The sequence below is a fragment of the Physella acuta genome, unplaced genomic scaffold (genome assembly GCF_028476545.2).
Source record: "Physella acuta isolate Inbredline_101_S28 unplaced genomic scaffold, ASM2847654v3 ptg000342l, whole genome shotgun sequence".
Lineage (NCBI taxonomy): Eukaryota > Metazoa > Mollusca > Gastropoda > Physidae > Physella > Physella acuta.
In genome coordinates, this window is record NW_026731861.1 from 97,027 (window position 1) to 112,228 (window position 15,202).

The 15,202-nt window shown below is 35.8% G+C and overlaps 1 protein-coding gene and 1 long non-coding RNA gene across 3 annotated transcripts; both read left to right on the plus strand.

The window, feature by feature from the left end:
* The first annotated feature begins 1,388 nt into the window (after positions 1–1,388).
* LOC131941042 (cytochrome P450 2U1-like) lies at positions 1,389–8,662 on the plus strand. Its single transcript, XM_059300025.1, has 3 exons — positions 1,389–1,486; positions 1,890–3,285; positions 8,506–8,662. The coding sequence occupies exons 2-3, from the start codon at positions 1,895–1,897 to the stop codon at positions 8,615–8,617; spliced, it is 1,503 nt and encodes a 500-aa protein (XP_059156008.1). The 5' UTR covers positions 1,389–1,486; positions 1,890–1,894; the 3' UTR covers positions 8,618–8,662.
* Positions 8,663–8,896: 234 nt separating this feature from the next.
* Positions 8,897–12,050, plus strand: LOC131941030 (uncharacterized). Of its 2 annotated transcripts, none has more exons than XR_009386607.1 (5): positions 8,897–9,273; positions 9,830–9,973; positions 10,545–10,657; positions 10,945–10,997; positions 11,236–12,050. It is a non-coding gene; the product is annotated as an uncharacterized LOC131941030 (long non-coding RNA). The 2 variants fall into 2 exon arrangements; XR_009386608.1 differs by having other exon boundaries at positions 8,897–9,171.
* The last annotated feature ends 3,152 nt before the right edge of the window (positions 12,051–15,202 follow it).

Genomic DNA, 15,202 nt, shown 5'->3' on the forward strand with positions numbered 1-15,202 from the left:
TCATATTTTTAAAAATAGTCTTGAAAAAAAATACAATGGATATATAGTTGGGAACACTTCAGTGTTTATCGTTCTATAAAAATAATAAACCATTGTATACTTCATTAATTAATTACTTGCTTCATTAGTGTTGTATTTTATGTTAATTCACAGTTTTCTAATAAAGTAATCTCCACTGTCGTGCTAAATGTGTCCGCTTTATTATTTGAGGTGTATGCATCTTATTCGAGTTTAGTGTTGAGATCATTGTTAGTGATTTAGAAGAGAAACTAAAAATTGATAGAATTAGGTGCTAGTGTTGTATTCTGTTATACACAATTGTTCAGTGGTGGTCTATGACATTACCCCCCCCCCCCCCCCCTCCGTCAATTCCCACACTCATACCCCCCCCCCCCGAAGCAATTACCCCCTGTCAATTACCACCAACCTCTGAGTAATTACCCCATTCCACACCCTTCCCCTTAGCTCAAGAATCCTGACACTAAACCTTCCCTCCAAAACCCCAACCCTATAATTAAAGCTAACCCTAAACCAAACCCTTGCCCTAACTGTACCTTAATCTATCACCCGGGGGGGGGGGGGGGAGGGAATGTCCTACTGGGCGATGGGGGGGGGGGGGGTTAATTGACAGGGGGTAATTAATCCAGAGGAATTGTTCGGGGGTAATTGACATGGAGGATAACGTCTTGCTTCCAGTTCAGTGGAACGTTCGTGTCAAAATGTACCAGACTCTCTTGCTGGTTAAGTTAAACAAAGGTGATCACAAGGACAAGATCCCCGTTGCTCGTGAAATGGTACGGCGTGGTCGGATGATAGAGCACGCGGCTGCTAACCCAAAAGTCTCCAGTTCGCATCCCGGGCTCCAGTCAATAAGACGTCCCTGAGCCCACCCTTCCCTGATGGGTACGCCAGGTTCGTAATGGTAACTTTTATTTTGGTCAAAATCAAAATCAAGATTTCTCCATATATATATATATATATATATATATATATATATATATATATATATATATATATATATATATATATATATATATATATATATATATATATATATACCAACCGGGATGAGTCACTCTTGGAGAAGTAGACCGTGACCTCAGTAACAAATGGTTAGGGGTGATAGAGAAGGGGTGGGGTGTGGGGGTGTGGGGATTGCGGGATGGAGGAGAAAAATATTGTTTAACTCAAGGTAACGGCGCATGTTTAAACCTGGTTGAATTCCTGGACAAGTATTAAACAGAGGTTAATGGCAAGGTGCATGTTAAAGTTCATGGACACGGAATGTTACATGCACATCAAAACGAGGCTTGGACAAAAGTGCAGGTTAATGTTCATGGCCACAGCATGTTGTTAGCAGTCATATTTCTGCAGCAGATGTTGTACGAGTCCATATTGTGACACTTTGTTCACTCGCACACTACACAACTCTATATCTAGATCTATACTATTTGTGGTTCTTAGTTTAGTTTGAATTTCGCCTACTGTAAGTAGTTTTTATTTAAGCTTGATATGTTTTAAACAGTTAAGATAGACAAAATCCGTCAGTTCTTTGTGTTGTCTGTCTAAGGACATCTTTCACGTTTAAATGTTTAAGTTCAAAAAAAATTCTTTTGTTAATTAATAAACCATCTGCATCCATTTTTTTGAACCTTTAAAATTTATTTTATATTTAAAAAAAAACTCACCTGATTGCTAGCCCGAAAGTCTCGAGTTCGAATCACGATCCGGACTCATGACTGTCGGATGTCCCTGAGGCCGCTCAGCTCTGATGGGTACCTGACTCACGTTAGAAAAAGTAAAGGCTGCTGGGCGAAATGCTGACCAAACTATCCTTTCATAAATTGGTTCTACACTTTGCCATACTCTCCGTGTATTAATACTTACAGCCACAATGCTTGAAGACATCGTCTCAGCGCTCACGGCCTACTGGTGGATGTGTCTGATCCTGCTCACCCTCACCACCTTGTTCTACCTACACAATCCCCCACCCAACTCCCCTCCCTCCCCTGGTCTAGCCCTACCTGTGATCGGACACCTGTATTTGCTGGGGAAAGATCCACGGGAGATCTTCAGATCTTGGGCTCGACGACACGGCAATGTGTTTCACCTAAAGCTGGGTGCGGCTTCTTTCGTTGTACTCAACGACGTGAAGACCATCAAAGAGGCATTCGTCAAACAGGCGGACATTTTCTCTAACCGGTCCACGAAAGATTTCATTGCCAAGTACGTACCGCGAAGAACCAATGGCCTGGCTTTGTCGTCTGGGTCGGTTTATAAAGAACTGAAGTTAACGTCCATGACTATTTTAAAGAATTTAGGCATGGGGAAGAACATTCTGGCGGAAAAAATCTCCGAGGGCGTGGTTGTTTACCTGCAAGAGATTACTGAACTGAAAGGTATAGCCACAAATATACGGCCCCTGACGGATATTTGCGTAGCCAACATAATCTGTTCTATGATATTCGGTAAAAAATTTGATTTCGATGATCCGATATTTAACAGATTGCTGGATCTCAATCACCAATTTGTAATCGCTTTTAGATCCACCTCTATTTGTAACTTTTTCCCATTTTTGCGTTATATTCCGTTTGATCCATTTAAAGGGAGGAGTCTCCCGCTTTTAAAGGAAGAAATCGGTTCGTACACACAAAAAATCGTGACCCAGTTTGTTGAGGAGTTCGACCCACAGAACACTGATTACTTCATAGCGGCGTTTCTGGCCGATATCAAACAAAAAACCCACCTCGGCCAGGCGACGCTCCTGGATCTGGAAAAACTGAGCGTGGCCGTGGAGGATTTGTTCGCGGCAGGGGCGGAGACGACCAGCACGACGGTCGTGTGGGCCATGCTGTACTCCTTACACCACCCGCACATCCAGGACGCCATCCACCACGAGCTTCTCCAGAACGTCGGGGTCAGCCGTCTTCCTGCCCTCGACGACAAGCCCAACTTGACCTACCTCAACGCCTTCATCATGGAGCTCCAGCGCATCTCCGCCATAACCCCGTACGGTTTAATCCACGAATGCAACCGGGACACGACTCTCGGCGGGTTTGCCGTACCCAAGGGGACGCAAGTCATGCCCAACCTGGACTACATCTTCCACGACCCGCGCGTGTGGGGAGACCCGGAGAGCTTCAGACCCGAGAGGTTTATCGATGAGCAGGGACGAGTTGTCTCCCCTGAGGAATTCATACCTTTTTCTGTGGGCAGACGCAGCTGTTTGGGGGAGTCCATGGCTAAGATGGAGTTGTTCCTCTTTCTTTCTGCGTTGTTTCAGAGGTGAGTACTTGTTATTTTGTCGACATTTTGTTTTTAAATTATTTTTCAAAGTTATAACCAATCCACATCTTCACATCAAGTTAATTTATTTTTAAACGTATTTTTAAAAAAAAAATAAACGTTTAAATATTTCAATGCTTTTATTTTTAAACATTAAACTTAAATTATATTTAAAATCAGTTAGTTGTTACCCCCCCCCCCCCCACACACACACAAACACACACGTGTATACATGAATGAACAAACGGGTGTACAATTATGGTTAATGTTGACGACTAGCATTCTAAAGTGTTGCGAAGTAGGGCCACGGAAACGCCAAAGTCAAGCTCTAAGTTCACGGAGAAAAAAATCGCATTATAAACCAACGTTTTAAAATCATTTGCATTCCAACATTACACTACACCTAGTTTACGTCCCATGTTTATGAAAATGTATATAAGGGGAAATAATCTCATTCTCTATCCGGGAACACTATAAGGGAGGTCACTTGTTTTATTATTATTTACCACAGGCGATTCTGATAGTTATTTAAAATAAGAAACCTATATTAGATAATCAAAAATGTATTCACCATAATTAATTATTACTAACTTTCCACGGTTTTAATTATTAAATAATGTGAACAAATATTTTTACATTGCGTGCATTAAAAGTAAAGAAAAAGAAAAGTAACCATTGGGGACCTGAGGGGAAACAAATGAAGGGATAGTGTGGTCAGTTCCATGGTTAACCTTTCTTCATTTTTCTAAATAACGGTACCATCATACCGCATGCATTAACGAGAAATTGTTTACCTGAGTTTTACATTCGAGAATGTGTCGTTAATTTCAAAAACGTCGTAAATATATTTTTAAAAAGTACTTTAATATGTTTTGGACGAAACGTGTATGTTATTATATGAACAAATATTGTTTCATATTTTAAGCTATTTATTTTAAATGTAATATATATTTATATATATATATATATATATATATATATATATATATATATATATATATATATATATATATATATATATATATATATAGCTAATAAAATATAATACCATTTTAAATAAAAAATGTTAGTGGCTCTTTAAAAACTGTGAAATTTTGTAAATTGTAGCTTTTGGCTCTTCCGTCTCATAAAGTTGCCGACCCCTGAGCTACTGCAGAACAATCACTGCTTTAGTAGAACTGGTTTTTTTTTTTTTTTAAACCATTATCAAGCTGCAAGAGAAACATTATTTATTAAAAGAAAATTCATTGTGTTTTTGGTCGGAATTATTGGGCCCCCTAAGCGTTCCCCACCTCCTCCCTCTCCCCCCGTATTGCGGGTCTCGTAAAATGGTAGTTACGCCCCTGGATCCAATACAAGACGTCTAATTACTTTTCTTTTAAAAATCTAAAAATTAATAAAATCATAATAGTCAAATGCCACTGTTCCACAAATGCTTTTAAGAAGATTTTTCCGGTTATTATCAAATAAAAGATGCTCAAAAATCACAGTTTTGATTGTATTTAAATCTTAACATTTTTTTACGAGGAATATAAACACATCTGACCACTTTCATACTGTTCAATACAATTTTAAAATTGTAATTTTTGGTAACGACAATTTGTTTTTGTTTTTCGAAAATTGTTCCCAATTGTTTTGGTGGATTAATTTGAAATTTAATGATGCATTGTCTCCCTTATAATATTTAAAACAAAAGAATGGCACGTAATTGTTCCATGGGAATTTTTTGTTTCAATACATATATTTGAAAACTCAGTGGCGTAGCGAGGTCGGGTGTCACCCGGTGCGGCACTTAATGGTGTCACCCCCCAGAAGCGTAGCGACCCTTCCCGGGGACAAACTTTCAAATTTTCGATTTGCACCCCCCCCCCCCTCAAGTTTTCGATTTGCACCGCCCCCCCTCAAACTTTCGATTTGCACCCCCCCCCCCCTCAAGCTTTCGATTTGAACCGCCCCCTCAAGTTTTTCTCTATATATTTTGCTATTTTTTGCCTTGGTGTCACCCCCCCCCCCCTAAATGGTGTCACCCGGTGCGGTCCGCACCCCCTGCCCCCCCCTCCTCGCTACGCCTCTATGAAAACTCAAAAAGGTTTAGGAAACATAAGAAAAAATGTGTTTACACTAAATAGTACTGACAGTCCGTTTACGAATTGCAGCATTTCTGAAGTGTGTAAAAAATATACGCTTAATTAAGAAAACCGCATGTTGGTAAGGTAAGGGGGTCATCCATAAATGACGTCACGCTTTTTTTTTTGACGATTTTTTACCCCCTCCCCTGTTAAAATCGTCACAAAAAGCCAGATCTCCCCCCCCCCACCCCCAAAAGTGACGTCACACCTCAGCCTACAATCCCCCCCCCCCCCCCCGTCAAATTTGCAATTGTATTTTTTTAAAAACATCAATATTTTTCCAAACTCTTGTCTGAACTCTGTCAAAATAGAGTATTTTAATCAATTCATATTACAATTTACTAAAACTTTTCCTAAAACGCGAAATAACGTCTAAAACTCGTTTTCTAACATTGCTTTTTTATAATGCAAAAGTGTGACGTCACACCATCTGAACATTCCCCCCCCCCCCCCCTTCATCACACAGTGTCACAAAATTACGCCCCCCCTCCCACCTACGAGTGTGACGTCATTTTTGGACGACCCCATAATAATAATCTCATTTATTTATTTATACTCAAATTTGTTATTTTTTTATTACTTGTTTTGCTACATATTAGAATCAATTTTAAGTTGTCTACCCTATTAAATGTGATAATATAAAGGGAAATAATTGCTAAACGGTAATTCTGTTGGTAAAAGAAATCAATACGCTTTAAACACTGTCTCTAAACGTGAAATATAATTAAAAATTAACAAAATATAGCAATGTTTTTCCGACTTGAACAACAGACAGCATTATGATGGGTGCGGGTCAGATTTGTTTCAATATAGCATTATGTGTAAGGTCGATATTGCTAACAGGAAAAAAACGTCATATGTTTGTTGTGGGTTGTTTTTTTTTTAATAGAGAGTAGAAGCAGAATAAATTGGGTTGAGTTTTCAAGTGGTTGATATTACGACATGTAACGCTTCAAAACTGAATGCACTTCTTCTTCTTTTTCTTCTTCGTTCTTAATTCTAGTGTTTGAAGGGATCCCCTCCAACACAATTAAGTAGACGTGTCAACTGGTTATGCGCCATAAAGGCCAGTGACTCCGATTTCAGCCTTTTCTTTTTGGATTTGCTTCCATAGCCTTTGTCCAACTAGGCAGCAGTTGTTTGTTTTGGAGTTATCTCTCCTAGAAGAGTGGCTGTCTCCAGCTAAAGAACCTCATCTGCCAGAGGGTTCGAACTCGAGACTTTTCGGTTTAGCAACGATGAGCTTTACCGACTCGACAACTCCAACCCTCCTGAATGTACAATTCAAACAGTTTTAAAAGCAATGGTCGGCTTATTGACCACTGTGGGAGAAGGGGCCTCGGCTCTGTAGATTCCTGCAGGGTTTGGCTCCATTGCGTCATACTTCTCCTATGTGGAGCCCTAAATTTTATAACTTCAGCTTTATCTTTATCCTCTAATCTTAAAAATCCAAACAGAACCAGAAATCCTAATCCATTGCATGGTACAATAAACCCTATAGTGACACGGGACACGATGTTGTAGTTTGTGTAAACATGTTGCATGGCCAGGGTGCTCAAATTAAAGTACGTCTGGAGTGTTCAGTTTTTAAACAATTAATCGAATGTTCCATTCCACTAATTGGTTGTTGCTGCCGTGTTATTTGATACTAATATGGCCTAATTAATGGACAGCCGATCAATAGGGTCAATTATTAAATAACTTATAGGTATCCGTTAACAGCTTTATGGTAATTAAAAGCTATTAAAAAAACACGCGATGTACTTTTGGTTATTTAATTTACTTTTTAACTACTTTTATTTTGTAGGGATTCATGCGTCATTAGTACGTTTGTAGGGGTATGTGGGTATATCAAACATTACAGCCAGTCTTAAGAACAGGTTATTCGTAACAACGAAGCTTACTTGTAAAATAATATATTAGACATGAATTGAGCAAGTAACGCTTTACTGTTTGATCTATGTCAAAGTAATCGAAAAGCAACACTTCAAAATATATTAAACTTCGAGTTCACCGGTTTTCTTTAAACCTCCAGTGAAGAAGTTTCAATATTGACATTCATTAACAAAATACCTATAACGGCAAAGAACGTTAGATTTTCAAATGTCTAACGAAAAATATCACATCATTTCCTAAATACTAAGAAGGTCACATTTTTAAATGTCCCTCGAAAAAATCCAAACAAAAGTACTTTTCTTTCCAAGAATGACCAAGTACGTCACATTTTCAAATGTTCCTGTACATTCCAGCAAAAAAAGTATTTCTTCCATAGATTGACCAAGAACGTCATAATTTCAAATGTTCATCTACACATTCCAGCAAAAAAAGTATTTCTTCCTTAGATTGACCAAGAACGTCATAATTTCAAATGTTCATCTACAGATTCCAGCAAACAAAGTATGTCTTCCATAGACTGACCAAGAACGTCGTAATTTCAAATGTTCATCTACAGATTCCAGCAAAAAGTGCCATGTCTTCCATAGACTGACCAAGAACGTCATAATTTCAAATGTTCATCTACATATTCCAGCAAAAAGTGCCATGTCTTCCATAGACTGACCAAGAACGTCATAATTTCAAATGTTCATCTACATATTCCAGCAAAAAGTGCCATGTCTTCCATAGATTGACCAAGAACGTCATAATTTCAAATGTTACTCTACAGAATCCAGCAAAAAGTACCATGTCTTCCATAGATTGACCAAGAACGTCATAATTTCAAATGTTACTCTACAGATTCCAGCAAAAAGTACCATGTCTTCCATAGATTGACCAAGAACGTCATAATTTTAAATGTTACTCTACAGATTCCAGCAAAAAGTACCATGTCTTCCATAGATTGACCAAGAACGTCATAATTTCAAATGTTCCTCTACAGATTCCAGCAAAAAGTACCATGTCTTCCATAGATTGACCAAGAACGTCATAATTTTAAATGTTACTCTACAGATTCCAGCAAAAAGTACCATGTCTTCCATAGATTGACCAAGAACGTCATAATTTCAAATGTTCCTCTACATATTCCAGCAAAAAGTGCCATGTCTTCCATAGACTGACCAAGAACGTCATAATTTCAAATATTCCTCTACAGATTCCAGCTGCTGCCTGCCGACCCCATGAAGCTGCCGACACTGCAGGGCGTGTTTGGGGCTGCCGTGGCACCGGAGACGTTTGAGATCAGACTGGTGGAAAGAAAATTCTAGCATTGCCCAGCAGACTTCGTATAGGAAGAGCTGACAGGTGTACAATCGCAGTTGTAAAATATGTTTTACTTTCTAATTTAAGTTTCATATATAATATATATATATATATATATATATATATATATATATATATATATATATATATATATATATATATATATATATATATATATGTATATATATATATATATATATATATATATATATAGAGAGAGAGAGAGAGAGAGAGTTATGTATATAAAAACCACCCCATGCGAATGGCTATCTCTGTGTCTGTCAATGATCAGATCACTGAGTAAGTCATAGATATACCCGCACTTCCTGTGTGGATCGGCCGACTAACTCAATGATAATTGCTCCGTCTCTAAGCAGTTTGAATCTATAAATAGAATAACAAAAGGAAGGAAACGAAATTTTAAACTGATTTCCGCCATTACAAAAATAACATGAAACCTACAGTTCACGACACATCGCATAGGAATTTAAAATAAATATTAGGCCTATAGGTTTAATACATATTGCATAGAATATAGAAATTTAGATCTAGTGTTCTGGTTAGTAGTTATTTCATGTTTATTAGGATATAGTCTAGATTCTAGAATCTAATCATACGGCTGCATAAAAAACCCATCTAGATCTACTCTAGAGAAGCGGAGGTAAGAAGGTTAAAGTTAAATTAGTAATTTACATGATTTTTATTGTAGTTTCACTGTTTGTTAGGCCCAATTATTAAATCTTTAGATCAGAGGTCCAGCTTGATCATGTGTGGTATCTATTGTGGTGCATTGGAATGAAAAGCCCACATACTTAAATATAGAATTTAGTAGGCCTATACTATATTAACTGTACTGCCCTATACTTTAAATTTGTTACCACAAGAAAAAAGCCTATTTACTATTATTAGTTATAATTAAATTAAATTGAAACATTTGTTTATCTTTATAGTTTATAGTGAATAAATGCTAATGAGCATTATTCAAGCTGCTGTTATATTTAGGCTTATAGGCCTATATATTCTATAGCTTCGGCTATAGGCCTATACTATAGACTATATATTATATACCAATATTGTGCATAAAACTTAAAGCATGTAAGCATACACAATAATAATTATCATTAGACTTATAGTAACTAAGACTCGTACTATTTAGTACTACTTTAATACTAACTTTAAACTATTAGGCATAATGAAATAATGATTAATGATTTCAGTGTTTTCCGCACTCGAGAGGAAAGAGGTTGCAGGGAACTTAGAGACTAATCTTTGCCAACATACTGGATTTCTGGTGATGACAATAGGAGCAGATAGTATGTGGCTCAGTTAATACTAAAAACAATTTATTTTAGTAATTAGTGGTAAGCTCTTTTTTAAAATAATATATTATAACATGGTATCGCAAAGGTTCAGGTTGTCCGATAAATGGTAATTAGAGTCAGGTTTAGGACTAAAGTTTAATGCTTGGTTAGTAATATGCATCAAGTTGGGAAATACATAGAAATGGAAATACATAGAATTTAATGTGTTCATTCGCAAAAGTTACTATTTAAATTTTTTTAGGCCTGCTATTAATTGCTGAATAATATAATCACTATACTTATCCACTATATTATGTTTAAATAGAGTGAGTTTAGATCAGTCGAGTAAATAAATTTAATAGCAAGACACAACTAAAATTTACAATGAATATATATATATATATATATATATATATATATATATATATATATATATATATATATATATATATATATATATATATTGCTATTTTATAAAAGTATGTAAATCACAGAACAAACATTACTTTGTATTGTGTCTACAACTTAACAAAAATGCTACTACTTTGATGGACTGCACTAAATAGGGGTTAGCTTTAATTTAATAATTTGTGAGATATTCTTGCTAATCTATGTGTAAATTGCTTTTCAGGACTATGAGTGTGTGTTTGGCCATCCAGATTTCATAACTACAACTGATGTTCAATTACAAGGGATATTAATCAGTCTCCGTGGACTATACACTGTGCCTAGTTTCATCCTCAGGTAACTGTACTATAGGCATAACCCATTTTTTAAAGTAATTATTATAGCAAGAGATAGCATTGTATGTTATAATAAATATAATGGATTTTATTCCAAAATATTTTATTAATTATTGTCTTTTCTTAAATTCTAATAAATCAGTGAGTTGTACAACATAGAGGGTATTATATTTGAATGATAATTGAAACACATATTGTTATAGAGCTCAAAACTATGTACTTATCTAATATAATTAATATACTGAAACAGTTTTATTGAAGCATATTATTTCATATTTTACCACACAGAGACTGATGTGTAAGCTTAAAGTAAAGACATCAAAGTATCAGCTATCAAGAGGGTAAATATTGATAGTCTACTTCATTAATCTTCAATATGAATGAACACAATTTTAAATCTATAATCTTTGCTGATAATGTTTGTTTCTTGTTATTCATCATGTTCAGTGCTTTATCTTTTCAAAGTAATTAGTTATAGTAAAGAATAAGTAGAGATAGTAATATAAATTTGTAATGTATTTCTCTTGCTAGTTCCACAAAAGAATATTTCAAAATATTTTGTCTTTATTTCATTTACAGAAGAACATTCAAAATCATATTGTGATACACAAATCAAGCAAGTCTATGACCAGCATTATGATACAGGCCAAGAAAAAGCTGGATATTTGATTGAAAGGGTGGCACAAAAAAGATGGGTTATCACTAGGGAAACAAGCTCGGAATACAGTTCACTGTTGGGACATCAAGCCAAATACTTCTAAACTTATTTGAATCATTTTTGCTGTTTATTATAATTCATCCAATTGTCTTATTAAATATATAAATTTATATATATATACACAATTCCTAATATAGAATTTCTAAAAATGTTTTATTATAATATTTGAAAATGAAACAAACATGTTCCCAGAACACAGCCACATAATGTCAACATATTCCCAGAACACAGCCACATAATGTCAACATGTTCCCAGAACACAGCCACATAATGTCAACATGTTCCCAGAACACAGCCACATAATTTCAACATGTTCCCAGAACACACAAAATGGCAACATGTTCCCAGAACACACAAAATGGCAACATGTTCCCAGAACACAGCCAAATAATGGCATCATATTCCCAGAACACAGCCAAATAATGTCAACATGTTCCATGAACTCACAAAATGGCAACATGTTCCCAGAACACACAAAATGTCATTATGTACCCAGAACACACAAAATGGCAACATGTTCCCAGAACACACAAAATGGCAACATGTGCCGAGAACACAACAAATGACAACATGTGCCGTTAACAATACTTCACTTTTTCCTTAACAATTTTACAAGCAGGTAATAAAGCCATAAATCTTTACTGTGGATATAGCCAATAAATAGGGTAACCTTCACTATATGCAATTTGTAGTTTTCAATGCCTGTCCCATGCATATTATTTAGCCTAGTGTTTTGGGCCTTGCTTCATTTACTCAATAAATTATACAGGCATGAGAATTTTCATTATAATCTGCAAAAGCTACATTCTGTACATTATTATTTTCAAACTACATCATATATTTTTCTCTTCTTTGATAAAAAATATTCCTCATATTGTTTGTGTCAAGGATTTTATTTTTATCTATGCAATGCTATATTCCTATTTTATAATAATTACTTTTATACATATTCTTTTGAAAACTGTTCTTTATTGATTTGTATTATTTTCTTTATTTCTGAAAAATAAAACTTTGTTTGGGAATCTTTTTTTTTTTGTTTCTGTACAAATTAATAAACATAAATACCTACCAGGCTTAATATCCAGCAACATTAAACAATTAAGTAGGGCCTATTGTTAATAATAGTAAATTTTATACTAATTAATGTGATTTCTCCTGGCCACCTTGTTCTGAATACCTTCAACTGTGTCAATGTTGCTACCAACTCCAATAATTAAAACTGCAGTCATTTACTATGAAGTAAAACTTGGGTGTAATCCTAATCCACCCAGTTGCCGGGGGCAAGGTACCAAACATGTTGTCCAGTAGAGGGTTAAGAAAGTATCATTATTAAATCACTATTAAACCCCTCCTCGCCTACGCCATTGCTTGTACGCATATGGACGTTTTCGGAATTTACTGTATTGCTTATAAGTCGAAAATGCGAAAAAGACACGTTTAACATTACTAGTTTGAAGAATAACATTCATGTTAGCCGAAACAGATGTATTCTAAAGTTGTTTAAATTCATATTATTGTTCATTACGATTAAGTTGTCGTAAAATATAGGCCTATTTAAAAAAAGCATAACTAAAAAGTGTTTTAACGCATTTTCTTCTTAGAAAAGCCTTACATGAATGATATCAATAACATTACGGCAAATCTAACCCTTGAAGAAGCCCCATCAACCATTCAATTATTACGATGGGCAACAAATAAAACGCCCGCATCAAGGTACAGTCCTTATGCTATCGACATTAGCTCAACCCCGGCAACTAACGTGTCCCAAAACCAAGAATTGAAATCTTGACCCATTATTCTGATTAATTAGTGGTTAAACATCTTTTGGCATCTGAAAACGTTAGTTTTTAATCTAGTGTACTCAAAAAGGAACAACATAAAGCTTTATGCCGCCTTAAAAACCCAATCCCATGTTACGCAAGGCGTCGATAGAGAAAGAATAAGGCTTTGAGTCAGAACAGGCAAAGGCTTAGATAACTGCCAAAATACCTAATCTGTAGACCTCACAAGTCTAGACGATATATTTGTGCCTCTGTTTTTAGACTTTCAGAACAAATGCATGTGATGTGGTCAGTAGGCACATAAAAGAGAAAAGTAGTTTTAATCTAGAGACTTCAAACATTTCTGAAGGACCGAATTTGAAGTTGTAGGCGGTGGTGTCGATGCCAAAGTTTAGCGTCGTCCGCAAAGATAAGCTATCGTTATATCATCTCTATGCCCATATTGTGACAGATATTTACAAATGTGTCTGTCACAGACTGTATAATTATGTATCCTTATTATATTGTGTTTTGCATGAATGAAGAGTACCTGGCTAGCGGAAGGACTGTCTGAGCGATCGTCATGTGTTTGTCCATGCTTTTGGGTGAGATCGCTCATTGTACGTAAGGGGAGAGAAAGTAGTGAATAAAAGGGAGAGCGAAAGGTGAACGGGTGTTGTGTGCTAGAACTTGAACCTGAGGACTGTGGCTGTGAATGTAGGATGTTACTACGACATTTTGTTTCTTGACTGTGATTGTACTTATACCAGTTGTGACCATGGATTTACTATGGATCTATTAATTCTCTGTACAAAGTGTAAATAAAGTTATTGTTTCACAACTACTGTTGCTCGTATGAGTATATTGAAGAACCCACAATAACAACAAAGAATACATGTTGTTACATATGGTGTCAGAAGTGAGCGTCTACTGTTACATATGGTGTCAGAAGTGAGCGTCTACTGTTACATATGGTGTCAGAAGTGGAGGCAATAAAGTGATGTTGCTACATTGTATTACTGTTACTTATGATGTCACAAGTGGTTGAAGAATTGGTGCTACATATGTCAGAAATGGAGATATTACAGTCTGTGGTCTTCCACTGTTTACCAAGTACGTCAAGTTCTTGAAAGTCATCTATCTACACTCAAGTCAGAAGGGTTGCTGTAGTCAAGTCAGACGTTTTGTTCAAGTCAAGTCATCATCGTGATAATTTTTATCACCTTATTTCGATATTGTCTCACCAATGTCGAGTAAATATCGTCTGTGTGTTTTGTTCTGTTTGGATTTAGCTGTTCAAGTTTTTCTACTGTTTGGATTTAGCTGTTCAAGTTTTTTCTATATGGATTAGCTGTTCAAGTTTTTCTACTGTTTGGATTTAGCAGATCAAGTTTATTTTTGTAACTGTTCCTAAACTGTTCCTAAAGATGTCTTATCTAAAACTGGACAAATTTCTACTCTGTAACAGGCTACTAGAACTATTTTGAATTTTTTCAACTTTTTGGAATCAACAAAGTGAACTATTTTTGTACTATATATGTACTATGAACTTTTCTTGGATTACTAGATGTCTCTAATCAACTGAACAAAGCCAGAATACAAGAAAGGGTATTGTAAATTAATTAACATTTATCTATTGTCAACTAATGAATTTATATTTTATGTCATAGAAAATATATCAAAATGTCAAATTTTGAAACATATACAGCACTTGTGAAGGAACTTGACATTCCGAAGGAAGACAGGTTGGCATTTATAAAAGAACTACTAAAGAAAGATGAAGAGAAAGCTGCTAAAGAGAAAGCTGAGAGAAAAGAAGAAGAGAAGGCTAGAGAAGAAAAAGCTGCTAAGGCGAAAGCTGAAGAAAAAGAAGAAGAGAAGGCTAGGAAGGCAGAAGAGAGGGCTAGGAGGTTAGAGGAAAGGAATTGGAAAATAGAAGATGATGAAAGAAAGCACAAGCATGAAACAGAACTTGAAGAATATATGGAAATGGCGAGGGCGCAAGGCATTAAGAAGATGAATAAGCAGATAGCCTGGGCAACCAATCGACTTGCAAGAGACATAGAAG

Excerpts from the sequence above, each read along its gene's own strand:
- LOC131941042 (XM_059300025.1), top strand. The coding sequence starts at position 1,895 with ATGCTTGAAGACATCGTCTCAGCGCTCACGGCCTACTGGTGGATGTGT. Across the intron at positions 3,286-8,505 it reads CTTTCTGCGTTGTTTCAGAG|ATTCCAGCTGCTGCCTGCCG; the intron begins GTGAGTACTTGT and ends ATTCCTCTACAG.